The sequence below is a fragment of the Bidens hawaiensis genome, unplaced genomic scaffold (assembly GCF_021521415.1).
Source record: "Bidens hawaiensis isolate Kalapana, Puna unplaced genomic scaffold, B.hawaiensis_p1.1 tig00028159_1, whole genome shotgun sequence".
Classification (NCBI taxonomy): domain Eukaryota; kingdom Viridiplantae; phylum Streptophyta; class Magnoliopsida; order Asterales; family Asteraceae; genus Bidens; species Bidens hawaiensis.
The window spans coordinates 12,303-30,000 of record NW_027494582.1 but is presented as its reverse complement, the minus strand read 5'-3'; the positions used below and the strand labels follow the sequence as shown (position 1 = coordinate 30,000).

The following is a 17,698-nucleotide window of genomic DNA, read 5'->3' as shown; positions in this document are numbered from 1 at the left end:
TAGAATTATTTGACTTTGACTTCTTTAATACACATTAATGTTAGCATTTAAGGGATTGGTTAGTAATTTGTTGCAATGGTAGCCCTTTTGAGACTATAAATACCAAAGCTATATGTACCAAGAATCACCAAACTCATTCCTTAAAAATGTCTTCCTGTCAACACACATCTTTGTTCATTATTATTATTCTTCTTTTCTCTAACCTCTTTATTGATATTTGCTTAGCCGAACTTGGCCAAAAGACGGTTGGTAACTGGCTAGAGATCGCGAGTCCAGATGATCCTGCAGTGATTGAGGTCGGAGAGTTTGCGGTAGATCAACACAATAAAAATACCAACAGTAGTTTGACCTTTGAGAGAGTAGTCAAAGGTGACACCCAAATTGTTGGTGGAATGAACTGGCGGCTAACCCTCGAGGTAGAAGATGTGAAAGTGGTCAAGACCTGTGAGGTTCTTGTTTTCGAGCAACCTTGGCAAAATGTTACAAAACTAATCGATTTCAAGATCGTTTAGTCGATAGCATTTTTACAATTTGTTCAACTAATTATGTTTTTTGGTTTTATGTAGCAGTGACGGATAGAAACGTCATGTGGCTTTGGTGTTAAATTGTTAAATTTCATGCATACTTGGTTTGCATCATCGTATTTATGTATTTGTGATTTGAAATTTCCATCGTTAATGAAAAGCAAGCCTTTTCTCTTGTGTGTGTGCTTTCTTTTTTTTTTTATTATTGTATACTATAAAGTTTTACATTTACCTAATTAAGTTGTGACTCTTTATATGAGTGTAATAAATGTGAACTTTATAATTCAATTTCAATTAACTAATAATAGAGCTGCGAAAACGGGATGACTCCATCCTCTCTAACTGGTGTTACAGATTGTATGAGTTGTCGTTTAGATACTAATAATAATAATAATAATAATAATAATAATAATAGAGTATCCCAACAAATTAGAAGATTTTCACCAATAACAATTTTTCGGGGAAGATCTTGGTGTATGTCGATAAGCGTTACAGATTGTATGAGTTGTCGTTTAGATGATAATAATAATAATAATAATAATAATAATAATAATAATAATAATAATAATAATATAGTATCCCAACAAATTAAAAGATTTTCACCAATAACAATTTTTCAAGAAAGATCCTGGTGTATGTCGATAAGCGTGCGTGTAAAAAACCCAATATAGGTAAAACTATAAACATTACCTACATACCAACGGCCGGAAAATAAATTATAATATACACAATTAAATGTAATTATTATATTATGAATACATCCTCTGTATTAGTGTTATAAATATCATATTTACTCGAACATCTTATTTTCTATATCAACCACTTTAAGCTTTGAATCAAATTTGACACCACATCTGATTGTCCAAAATCTGATTACCATGCATAGCCGAGTAACGAGATCTTGAAAAAAAAAAACAAAGAAAGGTTGAAACTTAGTGTGAACTATAATCAGGTTTAAGTGAAAACAATTCAAACAAACATAACTGAACCAGTTATGTTCCCTCATTTAGTCTGGTCAATGGACTACATATATAGATAAAGGATCTGATACAATAATCTCTTATCGTACATTACGTACGCGGCACTCTTAAGTCTTAACCCTTGATTTCAAAAAACACGCGGCGGAAAATTTGTAAATTATTTCAATTCGTTTCCATTCCAATTAACCGTTGCGCCGATTCAACCATCGCCACCGACGCCATTTGCAGACACCACTTTAGTTAAATTGAATTGAAATATGCCATTTGCGGATACCATTTGTAGAACTTTAAATGCGTTACAGATTTGTTCATATGATGAAATCGATGGTCGATTGATGATTTTTTGATGATTACTAGATTATATGAAGTGATTTCAGCGTTCAATTTCATCTTACAAATAATTTAATTTCAGATCTGAGCTCTGACGAGGGTTCTGAACTTCTAAACTTTTTGTTCTGAACTTCTAAACTTGAATGTTTAAAGTTGTGTGTTTTGGTCAGAACGTTTAATATTGTTTAGAACGTTTAAAGGTGTTCGTTTTTTGTCAGAACGCTTAACTTGAACGCTTAAAGGCGTACGTTTTGGTCAGAACGTTTTAGTGTCTTCAATTTTGTTTAGAACGTTTAAACGTAATATTTTGAACCGTAATCAGAGCTCAATTGAGTATAGTATTTTACAATTTCATAATCGATTGATGAATCTAAATCCTTATACACACAATTTAATTAATTAAATCATCATTTTTTGATCAATTTTGAAGATTATTGATGTTTAACAACGTTTCATTTTGATTTTGGTTTTTGACTTTAGAAATTTCATACTTTAAGCTCTGATTAGGATTTAGAAATTAGAAGAGATAGTGCGATGAGTTCAGAATTTGGATCAGAATGGATTTGTAATCGATGAATTTGATCATGAGCTAGTGTGGATTATTTACGAAACTGCCACCGCACGTTTTCTAATCCAACGCTCTGGAGGTCGCCCACGTAATGTACAATAAACCATTATTGTACAATAACTCACCCATATATATATATATATATATATATATATATACTTGAAATATTCTATACTTGAACTATTTACGTAGAGAATTAATTAACTTGAATTTCTTTAATACACATTTATGTTAGCATTTAATAGATTTAGTTGATTGTTGACTTACAACTAAATAATAATGAGTTCCAGCCTTACTTTAACATGAAACATAGGATAAAATATGTGAAAAAAAATAGTTGTTTAAAAAAAATAGACTTAGTTGATCATTTGTTGAAATAATAACATATTTATTATATACCAAATACCTGTCAACACAAGAAAAATAAATTATAATATACACAATTAAATGTAATTCTTATTTATGAATACACTTTCTTTATTAGCGTTATAAATATCATAATTACTCATTTAAGAGCATCCTATTTTGTGTATCAACCGCTTTAAGCTTTGAATCAAATTTGGCATCACATCTTATTCTTTAAAATCTAATTAGCATATGTAGTCTGGTCATGAGATATTGAAAATAAAAAAGGAAAATCTTTGAAACTAAGTCTTTAACTGTAACCTGGTTTGAATGAAAATGATTCAAACAGACACACCTGAACCGGTTATGTTCCCCATTTAGTCTGGTTCATGAACAACATATATTCTACAGTTGAATTATTTACCTATAGAATTAATTAATATGAATTTCTTTAATGCACATTTATGTTAGCATTTAATGAATTTAGTTGATCATTTGTTGCAATAATAACACATTAAAACTATAGATATTTAATACCAAATATCTGTCAACACCAAACTTATGCCATAAATAAGGTTGACTATCTTTTTATTTGCATGGGAAAAACGTGTGACTATTGTATTTATACATATAATATATAATATATATATATGTGTATGCAGTCGCCTAGTTTTCGTCATTTGGACGAAACTAGGATGGACCACAGTATAAATATTTTCGAACGAAAACGGGTCAACTTATACCATGTAAAAATTTTTCGGACAAAAGCAAGTAAATTTACCCTACAGCCCCAAATAAGCTATGCCCATGTGTGTGTGTATATACTAATAATGCAATAAAGACATTTGCTGTTCATTTCTCGCCTAATTAAGTTTACTCTTTAAAAGCCATATAAACAATAATTGAAGAGGTAGGTCCCAGCAGAGCCCAGTTGGACCCGCAGGACTCACCTTGAAGAGAGACGTCTGCGCAGAAACCAACTGGATCCGCAGGACCCACCATGCTCAGAGACGTTACGTCCTTACGCGCAGTACGCAAGCTGTTCCCGCAGGAAATGCCTCCCAATGGTGAAGTACTCCGCCTGTTCCCGCAGCTGCGGATACAAGCCATCAGGGAAGGCCACCTGCGCAGCAAGGCTACACGCACAAGGCACTTAGCTCTCAATAATTCAGTAGTCACCTGAAGGAATGAGCAGGGCGGGAATACTCCCGCCCAAATGAGCCAGTCCGTATGCTTCTGGAAGATCTTTTGCACTATACCTGCCAAGGTATGGGCAAAATAGACAAGATCTGACCAAAACAGCCCTTGAACCAATCACAGGGTGACAGCTCACCGACAACAGTACGAGAAGCACCCTCTAGTACTGTCACTATTAGCCGCTGCCTACTCACCAACCCTCACTGTGGGACGTGCGTAGCCTACAGTTGGTGGAACAGTGCATAGCCGGCAGTAAAGGAACAGTATACAGCCGGCCTTGTCACTATCAGCCGCAGCCTATCCACCAACCAGCATGGCTTGTGCGTAACCCACTGTTGGTAGAACAGGAATACTATTCAGCCGGCTGTACCTTCTTGGAAACCTACCTTCGGCTATAAATACTCTAACACCTTGGAACGGTAGGATCATCTGGTATTTTACCTTCACTAGCTATTTCTCTCAATATACACTTATATTCAGAGTAATCTAGTCTGATTCTCACGCCGGAGGGTGGTCACAAGGAGGAACCCCCCCTTCTCAGTGACGAGCTCACGGTGTTTGTTTTGCAGGTCATCCGAAGAACATCCTTCTTTGCCGGACCTAACCCTCGTGGAAAACATTACTTAACCCCCAGATTATCCGTAATCTGCCCGGGGTCGATTAGTGTTTCTTCATTGGCGCCATCCGTGCATAAAAGCTAGAACTAATTCTTAGTTTTTTCAAAATTTCTGAAGAAATGGTCAACGTTACTCTGGTCCCAAAGCCAGTAAGTGACCAAGAAACCCCGGTAACCACAACCCCAGCAACTGGGGGGAACACCGGCGGTTATACAAATTTTACGAACACTACCCCGGTTACCCAAGCCGGGACAAGTGCAGTAAACAATATTTCACTGGGGTTCACTGATGCCCAGTTGGAGAAACGGACGAGGCTCCCTCGCCAAACACTCGATCAAGTTAAGGCGTGGGCCGAAGCACGTCAGAAAGAGTTCCAAGCTGAGTTGGATGAACGCTTGCGTTCACTTCAACAGGCTGACGAATTCGGCAGTACTCGCCAACATCTCAACATGAACAGTGAGTGCGAGTACTCGGACGATGAGCGGGAAGAATCCGATACCGACGCAAACCCTCGCCATAAGGCGAAAGGGAAGCGTAAGGAAACGGACTTCCAACCGACAAGGAATTTTGGAGAAACCTTTAAACCAACGAACGCGGGGAGAAACCCACGTGACTTCTCCAAAACCTTTAGACCAACTGCTGCAAATGCAGGAAAGTCCAAGTTTACAAGGGACATTGCGGAAGCAATCGCCCCGAGAAGTGCCAAACAAATGTCCAACATCGGCACTTATGATGGCCTATCCGACCCAGACGATCACTTGAACAGATTCATTGCGGGGGCAACCGTCAGCAACTGGACGGAACCCACGTGGTGTTATATGTTCCAGATGACACTGGTTGGGGCGGCCAGGGCATGGTTCGATCGTTTACCGGTCCACCACATCTATGATTGGGCGGACTTTCAGAACAAGTTCAGCCAACAGAGGAAATATACTGAAGAACAGTGGACGATCCTCAACTGCGTTAGAGAGGAGGATGAATCTTTACTAGACTTCATCACTCGCTTCAACTCCAAAAAGCTGAGTCTGGGCAACATAAGTGAAGATCTTGTTCGCGCCGCTTTCATCCAGGGCGCCGAATACCCAGAGCTTATCCGCACATTGACGGGTAAGGACGGCATGCCATCCACATGGGATGCCATCATAACGGCGGCCAAGCGCTTTGCCGAGACAGAGAAGCAACTGGGAAGGGATCTTCCCCAGAGTACACACCTCTACACGCAAAGGACTAGAGAAAACAATGTTCGGATCGCCCGGCAGAACAAAAAGAGGAAGCTAGGTATTTGGCAGTCAAGGGTAAACTTTGACACCTCATCCAGCTCTCGCCCTCTTGTTGGCGGAAGGGATAACACACACCTTCCAAGCCGAAAACACCGGTGGACGCCACTCACCAAAAGCGTCACGGAGATATTTGCCACAGAAAAACTACCATGGCCAAAGGCTCCAATGATCCGGCAGCGACCTAATGCGGATCAAAGCAAATCCTGTGACTTCCACGGGACAAAGGGTCATAGTACGGAGGAGTGTACATCCTTGAAGGATATTGTTGAAACATTCGTCAAGGATGGAAGACTTGCACACCTTGTGGCATCAATCAAGAAGGGAGGAAGGAATTATAACCGGTACAGAGGCAACGGACGAAAGCCCATTGACATCAGCATCAACATGGTTCATGGCAACATCAGAGGAAGAAAAAGGCGAGCGACAGAACCATGCGCGTGGAAGGAAGCTGAGGTGCCCTTCCCGCGAGTGCCAGGAGGACCCAGCAAAGAAGGCCCTATCGTCATCAAAAGCCAGCTGGGGCACTACATCACTTCTCGCACTCTTGCTGACAACGGCGCCTCGTCAACGGTGATGTACAGGCAGTTCTTCGACAAGCTAGATGACGAAGACAAGGAACGCTTGGAAACGGTCTACGCCTCGATGGAAGGGTTCGACGGCAGCACAAACACCCCCCTGGGTATCCTATCTTTCCTCGTCACTCTTACGGACGGGAATCACTCACGCACAGAAGATGTGGATTTTGTCGTGATGAGGAAGCCACACCACACATACGACATTCTCTTCGGGAGAGACGGAATGGCAAGATTCAACGCTGTGGTATCTTCAGTCCACGGAATGATGGGATGGCCAACAGCTAAGGGTGTAGCGATGATCACCGGCATTCCCCAGGTATGCATCGCATCTGTCTCATCTAAACCCAAACCAAAGATGGCTAAACCAACCATCACCGAACCGGAAAGATGGGCCTTCAATGGCAAATACCCTGACCAGGCCGTTACCATTGGCCCAACAGTCGTTGATCCCACGCGCACCTTACTCAAACGCTTACTACAGAAAAACGCTGACATCTTCGCGTGGACACCAGCTGACATGACTGGTGTACCCCGAAGTAAGGCAGAGCATAAGCTCAAGTGCGATCCGGCTGTTACGCCAGTCGTACAAAAGCGCAGAGTAATGGGGCCAGAACAAACTAACGCGTGTAGAACCCAAGTCAAGGAACTCCTTGACGCAGGCATCGTACGCGTTAGCAGATATCAAACATGGGTTGCAAATCCCGTTATGGTACCGAAGAATAACAAACAATGGCGCATGTGCATAGATTTCAAGGACTTAAACAAAGCATGCCCCAAAGATTGTTATCCGTTACCCGAAATTGATCTTAAGGTGGATTCGTTAGCACCGTTTCGCCTTAAATGCTTCCTGGATGCGTATAAGGGGTACCATCAAATCCACATGGCCGTTGATGATCAGGACAAAACCGCTTTTCGGACGCCCGATGGCACATTTTGTTATCAAATGATGCCATTTGGACTTAAGAATGCCGGGTCCACATACCAACGCCTGATGGACAACCAATTTCATGCCCAAATTGGGAGGAACTTGGAAGTCTACATGGATGACTTGGTCATCAAAAGCCCTGACGCAGAAGCAATGTTGAAAGACATCGAAGAAACTTTCAACACGCTCAGGAAGATAAACATGAAGCTCAACCCGAGCAAGTGTGCCTTTGGAATGGAAGAAGGGAAGTTCTTGGGGTCATCGTCACTAAAGATGGCTTCAGAGCGAACCCTGAAAAGGTCTAAGCCATTATAAATATGGAATCACCTACTACCATCAAACAGGCTCAGACACTGAATGGACGACTAGTCGCACTTAATCGCTTTTTGGCAATCCACACGGATAAGTCGTTTCCTTTCGTGTCAACGTTGAGAAACTGTTTAAAGAAAACGCACTTCCCCTGGACACCAAAAGCGGAAGCAGCTTTTCAGGAGATTTGGTCACGCTTGATCGAACTCCCAACGCTCACAGCACCAGAAGCGGGGGGGGGGGGAGGGTTAATCCTATACCTTTCCGCAACAGATAGAGCAACCGGGGCGGTCCTGCTAGTTGAACGGAAAGGCATCCAGATGCCAATCTATTATGTCAGCCGTATCCTAACAGACGTAGAAACCCGGTACTCTACCCTCGAAAAATTAGTCTTAGCACTTATACACGCTTCACGCAGGTTAAGACGATATTTCCAGGGTCACCCAATCACCATTCTCTCCAACTTCAAACTTGCAAACGTTCTACGCAAACCCGAGTTATCGGGACGCCTAGCCAAATGGGCAATTGAGTTGGGGGAATATGCGATAAAGTATAAGCCAAGACCAGCCATAAAAGGCTAGGTTTTGGCCGACTTTATTGCGGAAGTGCCTGCATCGCGGGAAAAAGAGTGCCAGGAAGAGGCTCAACCCTCTCCAGCACAGGACATCAATGATGTCTGGCGACTCTACACTGATGGAGCAGCCAGTAACGAGGGTTCAGGCGCAGGGCTGAAACTAACCAACCCAGCAGGACAAGAATACACTTACGCTATTCGACTGGATTTTCCAAGTACGAATAACGAAGCCGAGTATGAAGCATTCTTGGCCGGGCTGAGAATTGCGCGTAAGATGGGAGTTAAATACTTGGAAGCCCACGTGGATTCCATGTTAGTAGCCAACCAAATCAACGGGACGTACACGGCCGTGAACGACACAATGGCCCTGTACCTCGCACAAGCAAAAACCCTTATGCGCGATTTTAACGATTGCAAAGTCATACACGTCAAGCGTAGTGAAAACAAATCTGCGGATGCGTTAAGCAAGCTTGCATCATTAGCCTTCACCCACTTGGGAAAGGACATCCGCATTGAACTCCTCGAGGCACCTTCAGTCCCGCACAAGGAAATTTGTGTCATCCAAACCGGCACAGAAACGTGGATGACACCCATAATAAATTACCTTGCGGCAGGTATACTACCAGAGTCAAAAACACAGGCAAGAAAACTACGCTGTAAAACATTGAATTATCAACTCATCGATGACATCCTTTACAGACGTAACTTTCTTGGCCCACTCTTAAGATGTGTGGACAACCAAGATGCTGACTACCTCCTAAGGGAAGTACACGAAGGCATCTGTGGAGTACACGCAGGTCCACGCGCTGTTGTAGCTAAGCTAAACAACACGGGATACTTTTGGCCGGGGATGCATACGGATGCGCTGGCATACATCAGAAAGTGTAGGTCTTGTTAGCTCTACGCACCCAACACGCATCGCCCGAAGAATGAACTTGTTCCAGTCACCTCTTCATGGCCATTTCAGAAGTGGGCCATCGATGTGGCAGGCCCATTTCCTACAGCAGCAGGAAATGTTCAGTTCCTAGTGGTAGCCATCGACTACTTCACCAAGTGGATAGAAGCAAAACCCTTAGCCCAAACAACCGCGAAACATATCAAAAATTTATTTGGGAATTTATTATTTGTCGTTTTGGACTTCCACAGAATTTGGTGAGCGATAACGGCACCAACTTTGCTGACAAGAAGCTACAAAAGTGGCTGGAAGAACTTCAAATCACCCACACCTTTACCTCAGTGGCGCACCCGCAGGATAATGGTGAGGTAGAAAGAGCAAATAAGAGCATCGTCGAAGGCATAAAGAAAAGACTCTTGGAACACAGATCCGGCCGGGTGGACGAGCTTCCACACGTCCTTTGGGCAAACAGAACGCTGAAAAAGGCCAGTACGGGAGAAACCCCGTTCAGTCTCACTTATGGCACTGAAGCCATGGTCCCGGTCGAAATTGGTTTACCCTCACCAAGGTTCTTGATTCAGCCAGAAGACAATGATGCGGAAAGACGGTTAGACCTTATGCTAACCGAGGAACGCAGAGACTTAGCCGCAGTGCGTGAAGAGAACTACAAGCGACAAATGCAAAAGTAATACAACACGCGGGTAAAACTCTGCAACTTCAATGTAGGAGACTACATACTGCGTAACAACGAGGCTTCGAACCAACAACGCCCAGGAAAACTGGCCCCGGTCTGGGAAGGGCCATACATTATCAAAGAAGTTCTGGGAAAGGGCGCATACCGGCTCGAAAGACTCGATGGCACTCCCATCCCAAGAACATGGAATGGAGCTCAATTACGCAAATGTTACATGTAGATCAATTCCAAACTTGTAAAGAAAAGGCCTAGAGCCACTTCTAATGGAAATGATTCTCCTTTCACAATGTGTTGATAGCCTTACCTTTATACTTACGAACTTCCCACACTGATATGCCGGTATTCACCGCATAAATATGGGAAGAAGTAAGTCGTTACGTGTGGAAGGCGGCAAAACCCGCATAAACACATAAAACGGTAAAAATTTCAAAAGAAAAGATAAGGAAAACCTTCACGCAGGTCAGTTATAGGTAAAGTTTAGTCATACCACTAAATGAAAGTGACGGTCCTACCCGCACAATCATGATAGAGGAAACCGAACATTAACCTATTAACAACCGCGCGTACAAAGGCTAACTTATTCAAAATACTTAGAAAATTTCTAAGGAAAAGATGAGGAAAACTTCCACGCAGGACAGATATAAGTAAAGTTTAGCCATCCTACTAAGTGTAAGTGACGGTCATACCCGCACAATCATGAAAGAGGAAGCGAAACATAAACTTATAATCTGCCACGTTAAAAAGTTAACTTATCTAAGTACTAAAGAAATTGCTAAGTTAAATCAAAACATGCGTAAAATAAACAAGGCAAGGAATTAGCACATAATCTTTATTCCATCAAAATTCAAATATTACAAAGATTGCTGGGTGCATACACGCATACAAAAGAAGCTATACAAAAATAAAAATCTACTCTAATGGTGGAAAGGGATCTTCAGGATCAAGCTTCAGGACCACTTCCACTTGGACCCGCACCATCAGTAAAGCGTGGCGGTTCAAGGAAAGCTTTAAGGATAGCTAGCCCATCATCAGCAGCAGCAACTTCGTTCACCTTTTCCACCACCGGATGCGGGAAGGCGGCATACTGGTTCACTGCTTGGTCATATAAAGCTTCAGTATCCACATCAAATAAAGGGAAGTTGGAAGGCGGGATGCCTTTCTCAACGAACCCTAGACCAAGCAGGAAGCCGGCCTTTTCCCCATCCTCATGAGAAGCGTTGAGGGCTGCGCTCATAGCATCGTCATAAGACGTATCCGTGAAGACCCGATGCACAACCTACAAAAAGAAAAAATACAAGTATCAAAACCTTTTCTATTTACAAAGAAAAGGGTAAAGATATAATGAAATTAAACATACCTGAGACAACGCTTCTCGAAGAAACCATTCCTTGGCAACCAGAGCCTCCTGGAGGGCGGCTTGAGCTTGGTTACGGGCGTGTTCGGCTTCACTTTTGTTGAGGTTGGCAAGCAACACTTCTTTAGCCGCAGCCTCTTCAACGCCCTTTAGCTTCCGCTCAGTATGGTCAAGCACCCCCCTCTGGTCCAAGATCTCTTGGAGCTTCTTGGCGTCTTCCATCGCCAAGGCATCATGAGCCTGTTGGAGCGCCTCTAGTTTGGCTTTAAGTTCCTCATTCTCGAGGCGTAGAGGCTCAGCAACAGCTTCAGCCTTGGTGGCCCTCTCAGTTGCGTTCCGTGCAGTTTTCTTAGCCAGCCGAAGCTGTTCGTTAACAGCTTGGGCAGCCTTGGAACGGGCCTCGAGCCGGGCCTGAACTTCAACCTCGAGGGCCTTGAAGGCCTTCTCCTTTTCCGCAGCCACTGCGGTAAGCCTCTTGTTCTCCTCCCGGACAGCCCGCGCCTGAGCTACTTCTTGAATACGAGCTGCTTTTAACTTGTCGTTTTCACGACAGAGTAGCTCGACGCGCGGCTGCATCCGGGCCAGGAGAATCCGAAGCTCGTTGGTTAGCCTACCCTCCTGGTAGCTAGCCATTGCTTCCCCCAACGCACCACTGGGAGCTGCGTGACGAGCCCACTCCACAGGCGTGCGAAGGGTTGTTCCTCGGCGGATGTTCCATCGTGGAACATACACTTCATTGGAATCTGACACTGCAAAAAACAAAAAGCAGTTAGGAAAAGATGATATATAAAAAAAAAAAAAAAAAAAAAAAAAGGCCAAAAGAACCCTACGCACCTGTAGGGTCGACAACAGGCCGATAGCCGCCAAACCCATCACCTGAACCCAAGGGAAATCCATCCAAGAGGTCAGGCAGATAGGAAGGAGGCAGAGGTTGGCGAGAAGCCCCAAGCATACCTGAAGGATCGGCCGTAGCTGCCGACGTCGGAGGAGGCATAGAGGCCGCCGTGGTAGAACTCACCGGAGGTGAACTCACAACCGTGGTCGCCGCTGCGGAAGTACCCGCAGAAATAGTCACCGCCGGCTCAGTGAAAGATTCAGTAAATATGGCACTGACAGCCGGCGAAGATGTCATCACAGTTGGAACAGTCGGCTCAACTGGGTGAGCAACTGAACCAACTGAAGCAGGCGCAGCCGCCTGGGTCATCGCCTCAGGTAGGTTGACCAAGCCTACCGTCATGGGTCCGGAGGTGCTCCTCCCCGCTCCACCCTGGAATGCGGTAGCATCCACGCCTGCACAAAGAAGATATAAGTATAATGGCGGAAATATATGAAGTTAAAAAGTAAAGGAAGTTTGTACTTACGGGTTTTCTTGAGCCTAAAAGTGCGAACAGGCGGGGACGAACCCGATGGAGCCGGCCTCTTCACGCCGCTCACCGTCGTTGTCCTGGGCAGCTCGGAGGTGACGGTCGTCTCAGCCTCCGGAGCAGTGGTCTTAGCACCACCAGGGTTCCCCGCCACCTCCTCGCTTTCGGTCTCTGAATCAGACCGATGCACCGGATCGGCAGTGGAGGCAACCTTCGCCTTCCCCTTCCTGCCGGCAGCCTTCTTCTTCCGCACCAACGGAGGACCATCTGCGGATTCCTCATCAGAAGATGACAAGATTAGAGGAATTCCAGCAGAGGTTTCAGCATTGAGAGGTTGAGGGTTGAATAACGCCTTACCTGGCCGCGTGGCGCTCAGAATAGGGTGGCCTGGCGGGTAGACCTCCACAAACCGATCCCTCATTTGCTCCAAGATGGGAAACTCGTTCTCATCGAGAGCACGAGTACCCATCCGAGCGGGACCATCACTCTCCCGCGGCTGCAGGAGAGACTGCAAGTCGTTCCCCTCTGAAATAAAAGAAACAATTATAAGACAAACCTATATAAACAAATAAGACAAAGCAAACCGTAAGGGACAGAGTTCAAACCGTATTCGAGGACGATGGGAACCTGTGACGCCTCCTTCCACACCCGGCTCAACCCAAGCATCACCATCCCAGACTCCGCAAAGCGGTACACTGGAGTCTGGATCCGGGAGATCTTGACGAACCATTCCGCCTCCTGGTAGTTTGGGGCGTGAAGGGCGGGGAGTGCTATCCCATTCTTAAACGTCATCGCTATCGGGACGACGCGAGCGGAGATATAAAAAAACTCCCTCTTCCACGACCGAAGACTGCGCTCGGTTGCGCAGATCTTCAGCCCCTTGATCCGGTTGACCAAGGTGTACCACCCCTGGATGCACCTCCAAGAATAGAAGGTCATCAACCGGTCAACATGGGGCTCCACGCCCAGAATGAGGCACACCCACTCAAAGTGGCGGATCTTGGCGATCGCCATCGGGTGTACCTCCGTCAAATGCACCCCGTGCCTCTCCAAGACACGGTATACAAACTTCGTTAATGGGAACCTGAGATTCCCATAAACGAAGAATGCAGCGTACACCCCTATCTTGCCCTTGGGGGCATCTGTAGAGTAAATTTACCCTACAGATCCCCCCCCCCCCAAATAAGCTATGCCCATGTGTGTGTGTATATATTAATGATGCAATAAAGACATTTGCTGTTCATTTCTCGCCTAATTAAGTTCACTCTTTAAAAGCCATAAAAACAATAATGCATTTCATACATCCTTATTTGCTCGAGTTGATCTCCTCTAAAATCATCTGATAGGCAATGACACACAACCACCATGTAACTTATGTTATGGTCATCCTCCCTCTTATAACAAGTGTTCTTCTAGGCGTCTCTCTTGCAGAGAACGGTCAAAAGACGGTTGGCAATTGGCTAGAAATTGCGAGCCCAGATGATCCGGTGGTGATGGACATCGGGAAGTTTGCGGTGGAAGAACACAACAAGGAGAAGAATGCTACTTTGAAGTTTGAGCATGTTATCAATGGTGACACACAAATTGTTGGCGGCATGAATTGGCGGCTAACGATTGAGATCGAAGACAATAAGTCCATTAAGAATTGTGAAGTTTTAGTTTATGAACAACCTTGGGAAAATGTTAGGATACTTGTATCATTTAAAATTATCGAATGAGAGGTTGCTATTTTGTTTTCTATGTGCTATTAAATAAAACAAATGTTTCACAGGAATTAAATTGTTGGTAAAAAACTATGAAGAGATGTTGTGATGGAAGAAAAGCTTTTTCACTTGTGCTATCAATAATAATTTAAAGGTTAAATTGCAAGAAAAAGATTGAATACCTTTTTTTATTTTTTTTTTCTCTAATTTTTACATGTAAAACGGAAAAGTCATATCTATTTTGATGAGCTGGTAATTGTAAGGCGATTAAGGTGTGAAATAGCCAATAGAAGGTTGATGCTTCAAACATTATATAGTGTAACATTTAGTCGTTAAAGGAAAAGTAAATTGAAAATAATAAAAACAAAAGGATATGGCCAAAACCAACATACAAGTTGTTAGTAATTTCAATCTTATTAGACTCATCACGTATATGTGACCAGGTTGGATTTATGGAATTCATTAATGTTGTAATGAGTTTATGGGGTTGCAATTAGGACCATATATTTGATAATTACTTACTCTTCAAGTTTGGTTCACCCTATAAATAAATAGCCATGATTAGGGTTATTATATTAATGAAAGAATACAGTTTATTATATTCAAATTTTGAGCTAGTTTCTTGATTATAATAATACGAGAGGTTTACCCTAAATATCGTCTTCTCGTTTGTGTTTTTATTATCAATTCGTTCTTGAATTGGTAAACACCTTGGCTTTTTAGCAAACAACAATCACACTCTTTTGCAAATAGTAACGTGGGGGTGGGGTCCAACTCAATGAAGAATTCTTTCACAACTCCCATTTCCTTTTTGCAAGATAATTCTGATTCGATAGAGGAACTTGATCGCAGGTCTTCATTTGCTCCGCGTCAATCATAACTTTGATCAAACACGCTTTAGAAGGACAATCACCGGAAAAGAGCTTAACCTCTCTAATACCAATTACACGGTATGGGCTATTCGAATGAAGGTACTCTTGAACGTGCATAAGGTTTGGGATACTATTGATCCGGGGGTAACTAATGATGATAAAAACAACATCGCAATTGCATTGATTATCAGTCGATCCCGGAATCAACAATCCATGCAAGTAGGTAATCTTGAGTAGGCCAAGGAGATTTGGAATGCGATTAAGACGCGCAATATGGGGGCTGATCAGGTTAAGGAGGCAAGATTGGAAACCCTCATGACCGAGTTTGATGGTCTGAGGATGAAAGAGACTGATACCATTGATGAGTTTGTAGCTAAACTCTCGTGTACGGCGTCGAAGGCAGCAAGTTCAGGGGAGGTGATCGAGGAAATTAAGATGGTCAAGAAATTCCTTTCAAGTCTACAACGAAGTAAGTTTATTCAAATTGTTGCCTCTCTTGAACAAACTTTAGGTCTCAAAACTGTTGAGTTTAAAGATGTGGTGGGACGTTTAAAAGCATATGAGGAGCGGATTCAGGAAGAAGACATGCATTCCGAAACCAAAGGTAAGCTTATGTTTCATAGATCTGAATCCTCAAGTAGTCGATTCAATGATCGTGAGTCCACTCGTGGAGGAGGGTGAGGACAAGGCGGTCACAGGTTGGATCAAAACCGCGGTCATTAAGTAAATGCCACGACAGGGCCGGCTCCGAAAAACGCTAAAAAAATTGAGCCAGAGGCGAGCCTAAATTCGGGCCTTAAGACTTAAGTAAAAAATAAACTAGATAACTCATAAATAAAAAGTAAATCAAACAATGATAATAGTAATTTCAATACACAAAACATAAATATTGTAGCAAAATAATCTAATTTAAATACCTAAACGAAACACGATGCTCTCCTTGCATTTTTTGAAGCAAAACTCTCGATCAATTCTTGATAATGTGTGCTTTCCAACACATCGCTCTCAATAGATATCATTGCCAAGCCGTTAAGTCTTTCTTGGGACATTGTGGATCGCATGTAAGTCTTCAACAACTTCAGTTTTGAAAAGCTTTTTTCAGCCGAAGCCACGGTTACCTGAATAGTCAACAACACTCGATATGCATTTACCGCATTAGGAAAAAAACCGTGTGGCACTACATTGTTTAAAGCATCTAAAGGGGTGACAATATCACTAGATAAAAATGTCTCAAACAACCTCAACTCCAAAATAAGTTCATCGGCATCAATATCGGATTCTTCTCCATGCTTCAATGCTTTCGGAAGAGTATAACAACATGACTTAAGTTTTGTTTCATCAAGCGCCTTCAACTTTTTAGGAAACAAAAAACCAAATAGTTTTTCACTATACAGTTAAATCGGCCGATATATCGATGATATATCACCGATATATCGGTTATCGGTCATAGGCTACCATATCGGTATATAATATCGGTTTTAATATCGGCTCCGAGAATATCGGTGATTTTTACCGATATATCGGCGATATTTTGAGTCAGAAATATCGGTGATCTCACTGAGATTATCGGTTTGGCCTGATAAGCCCATTTTCGGCGGTGAATCTAATAAGGAGGTTGCTTTTTCTGGCATAGATAACTGCCGGAAATCAAGAAGAAGAAGAAAGCGGTGCCGGATCTGGAGTTATGGCCGGAAACCTGCCGGAAATTAGGAAGAAGAGTGGCAGCAGAAAGAATCAAAGAATGAAGAAAGAGCGGCAGACAATTTGTGTGTTAGCTTTTAGGGTTTAAGTAACTTTAAGTATTTTGACATTTAACCCCTCTATTTCTCCATACTTTACATAAAGGATGCTAATTAGTTTGTGTAACAAATAACCTCTTTACTAGTATATATTTTGGTCCTTAAACTTATAAATTTATATATAAAAAGTATTAAATTACATTATACGGATATAAAAATATACATATATATAAATTTATGCCATGATATTGAATAACCGATATCTCACCGATATCTCACCGCGAAAAACGATATATCATGTATCGGTCCTTGACCGATATCCGATATTTTTCCGCATTAACTGCATAGGTTTTTCGATTGTTCGAATCTTGTTTCAAGAGAAGAAATCGATTGGTCAACAATACATAAAAAGTAGTTGACTTTAAAGTTTTCCTCGGGTGAAAATAAAACTTCTTGCACACGAGACTCGTCAAATTGTTTTTTCCTAATAATCAGACGACTATGAGAAAAATATCGGATCAACACCCATTTCAATGGCAATTTTTTTAGCATCAACAATTGCCTCAGGGAACCCCACTTCTCTATAATTCTTGAAGTATTTAATCATTTCTTCACTTATTTAATATAACGTCGAGAATCATATCCTTGGATTGCAATCTTTTGCTCACGACATTCACCGTTGATAATATTTCATACCAAATGACAATTTCTAAATAAAATTCAAACTCATTAAATTCATTCTTTAATAGCGAACGAGCATCGCTTTGAGTTTTATTATCGTTATCGGTATCCCTAACTTCAAGCAAAGCTTCTCTTACATCCGAAAGTTGAAATCTAATCGGTTTATGTCACA

At 42.6% G+C, this 17,698-nt stretch overlaps 1 protein-coding gene and 1 pseudogene across 1 annotated transcript; one reads left to right on the top strand and one right to left on the bottom strand.

The window, feature by feature from the left end:
* The first annotated feature begins 13,880 nt into the window (after positions 1-13,880).
* On the top strand, positions 13,881-14,249 carry LOC143576444 (cysteine proteinase inhibitor 5 pseudogene; annotated as a pseudogene).
* A 1,774-nt stretch (positions 14,250-16,023) lies between these two features.
* On the bottom strand, positions 16,024-16,737 carry LOC143576443 (uncharacterized). The gene is made up of 2 exons (XM_077060532.1): positions 16,620-16,737; positions 16,024-16,403 (listed from the first exon to the last, which is right to left on the bottom strand). Exons 1-2 carry the CDS (start codon positions 16,735-16,737, stop codon positions 16,024-16,026), a joined length of 498 nt encoding a protein of 165 aa, XP_076916647.1.
* Between the last annotated feature and the right edge of the window lie 961 nt (positions 16,738-17,698).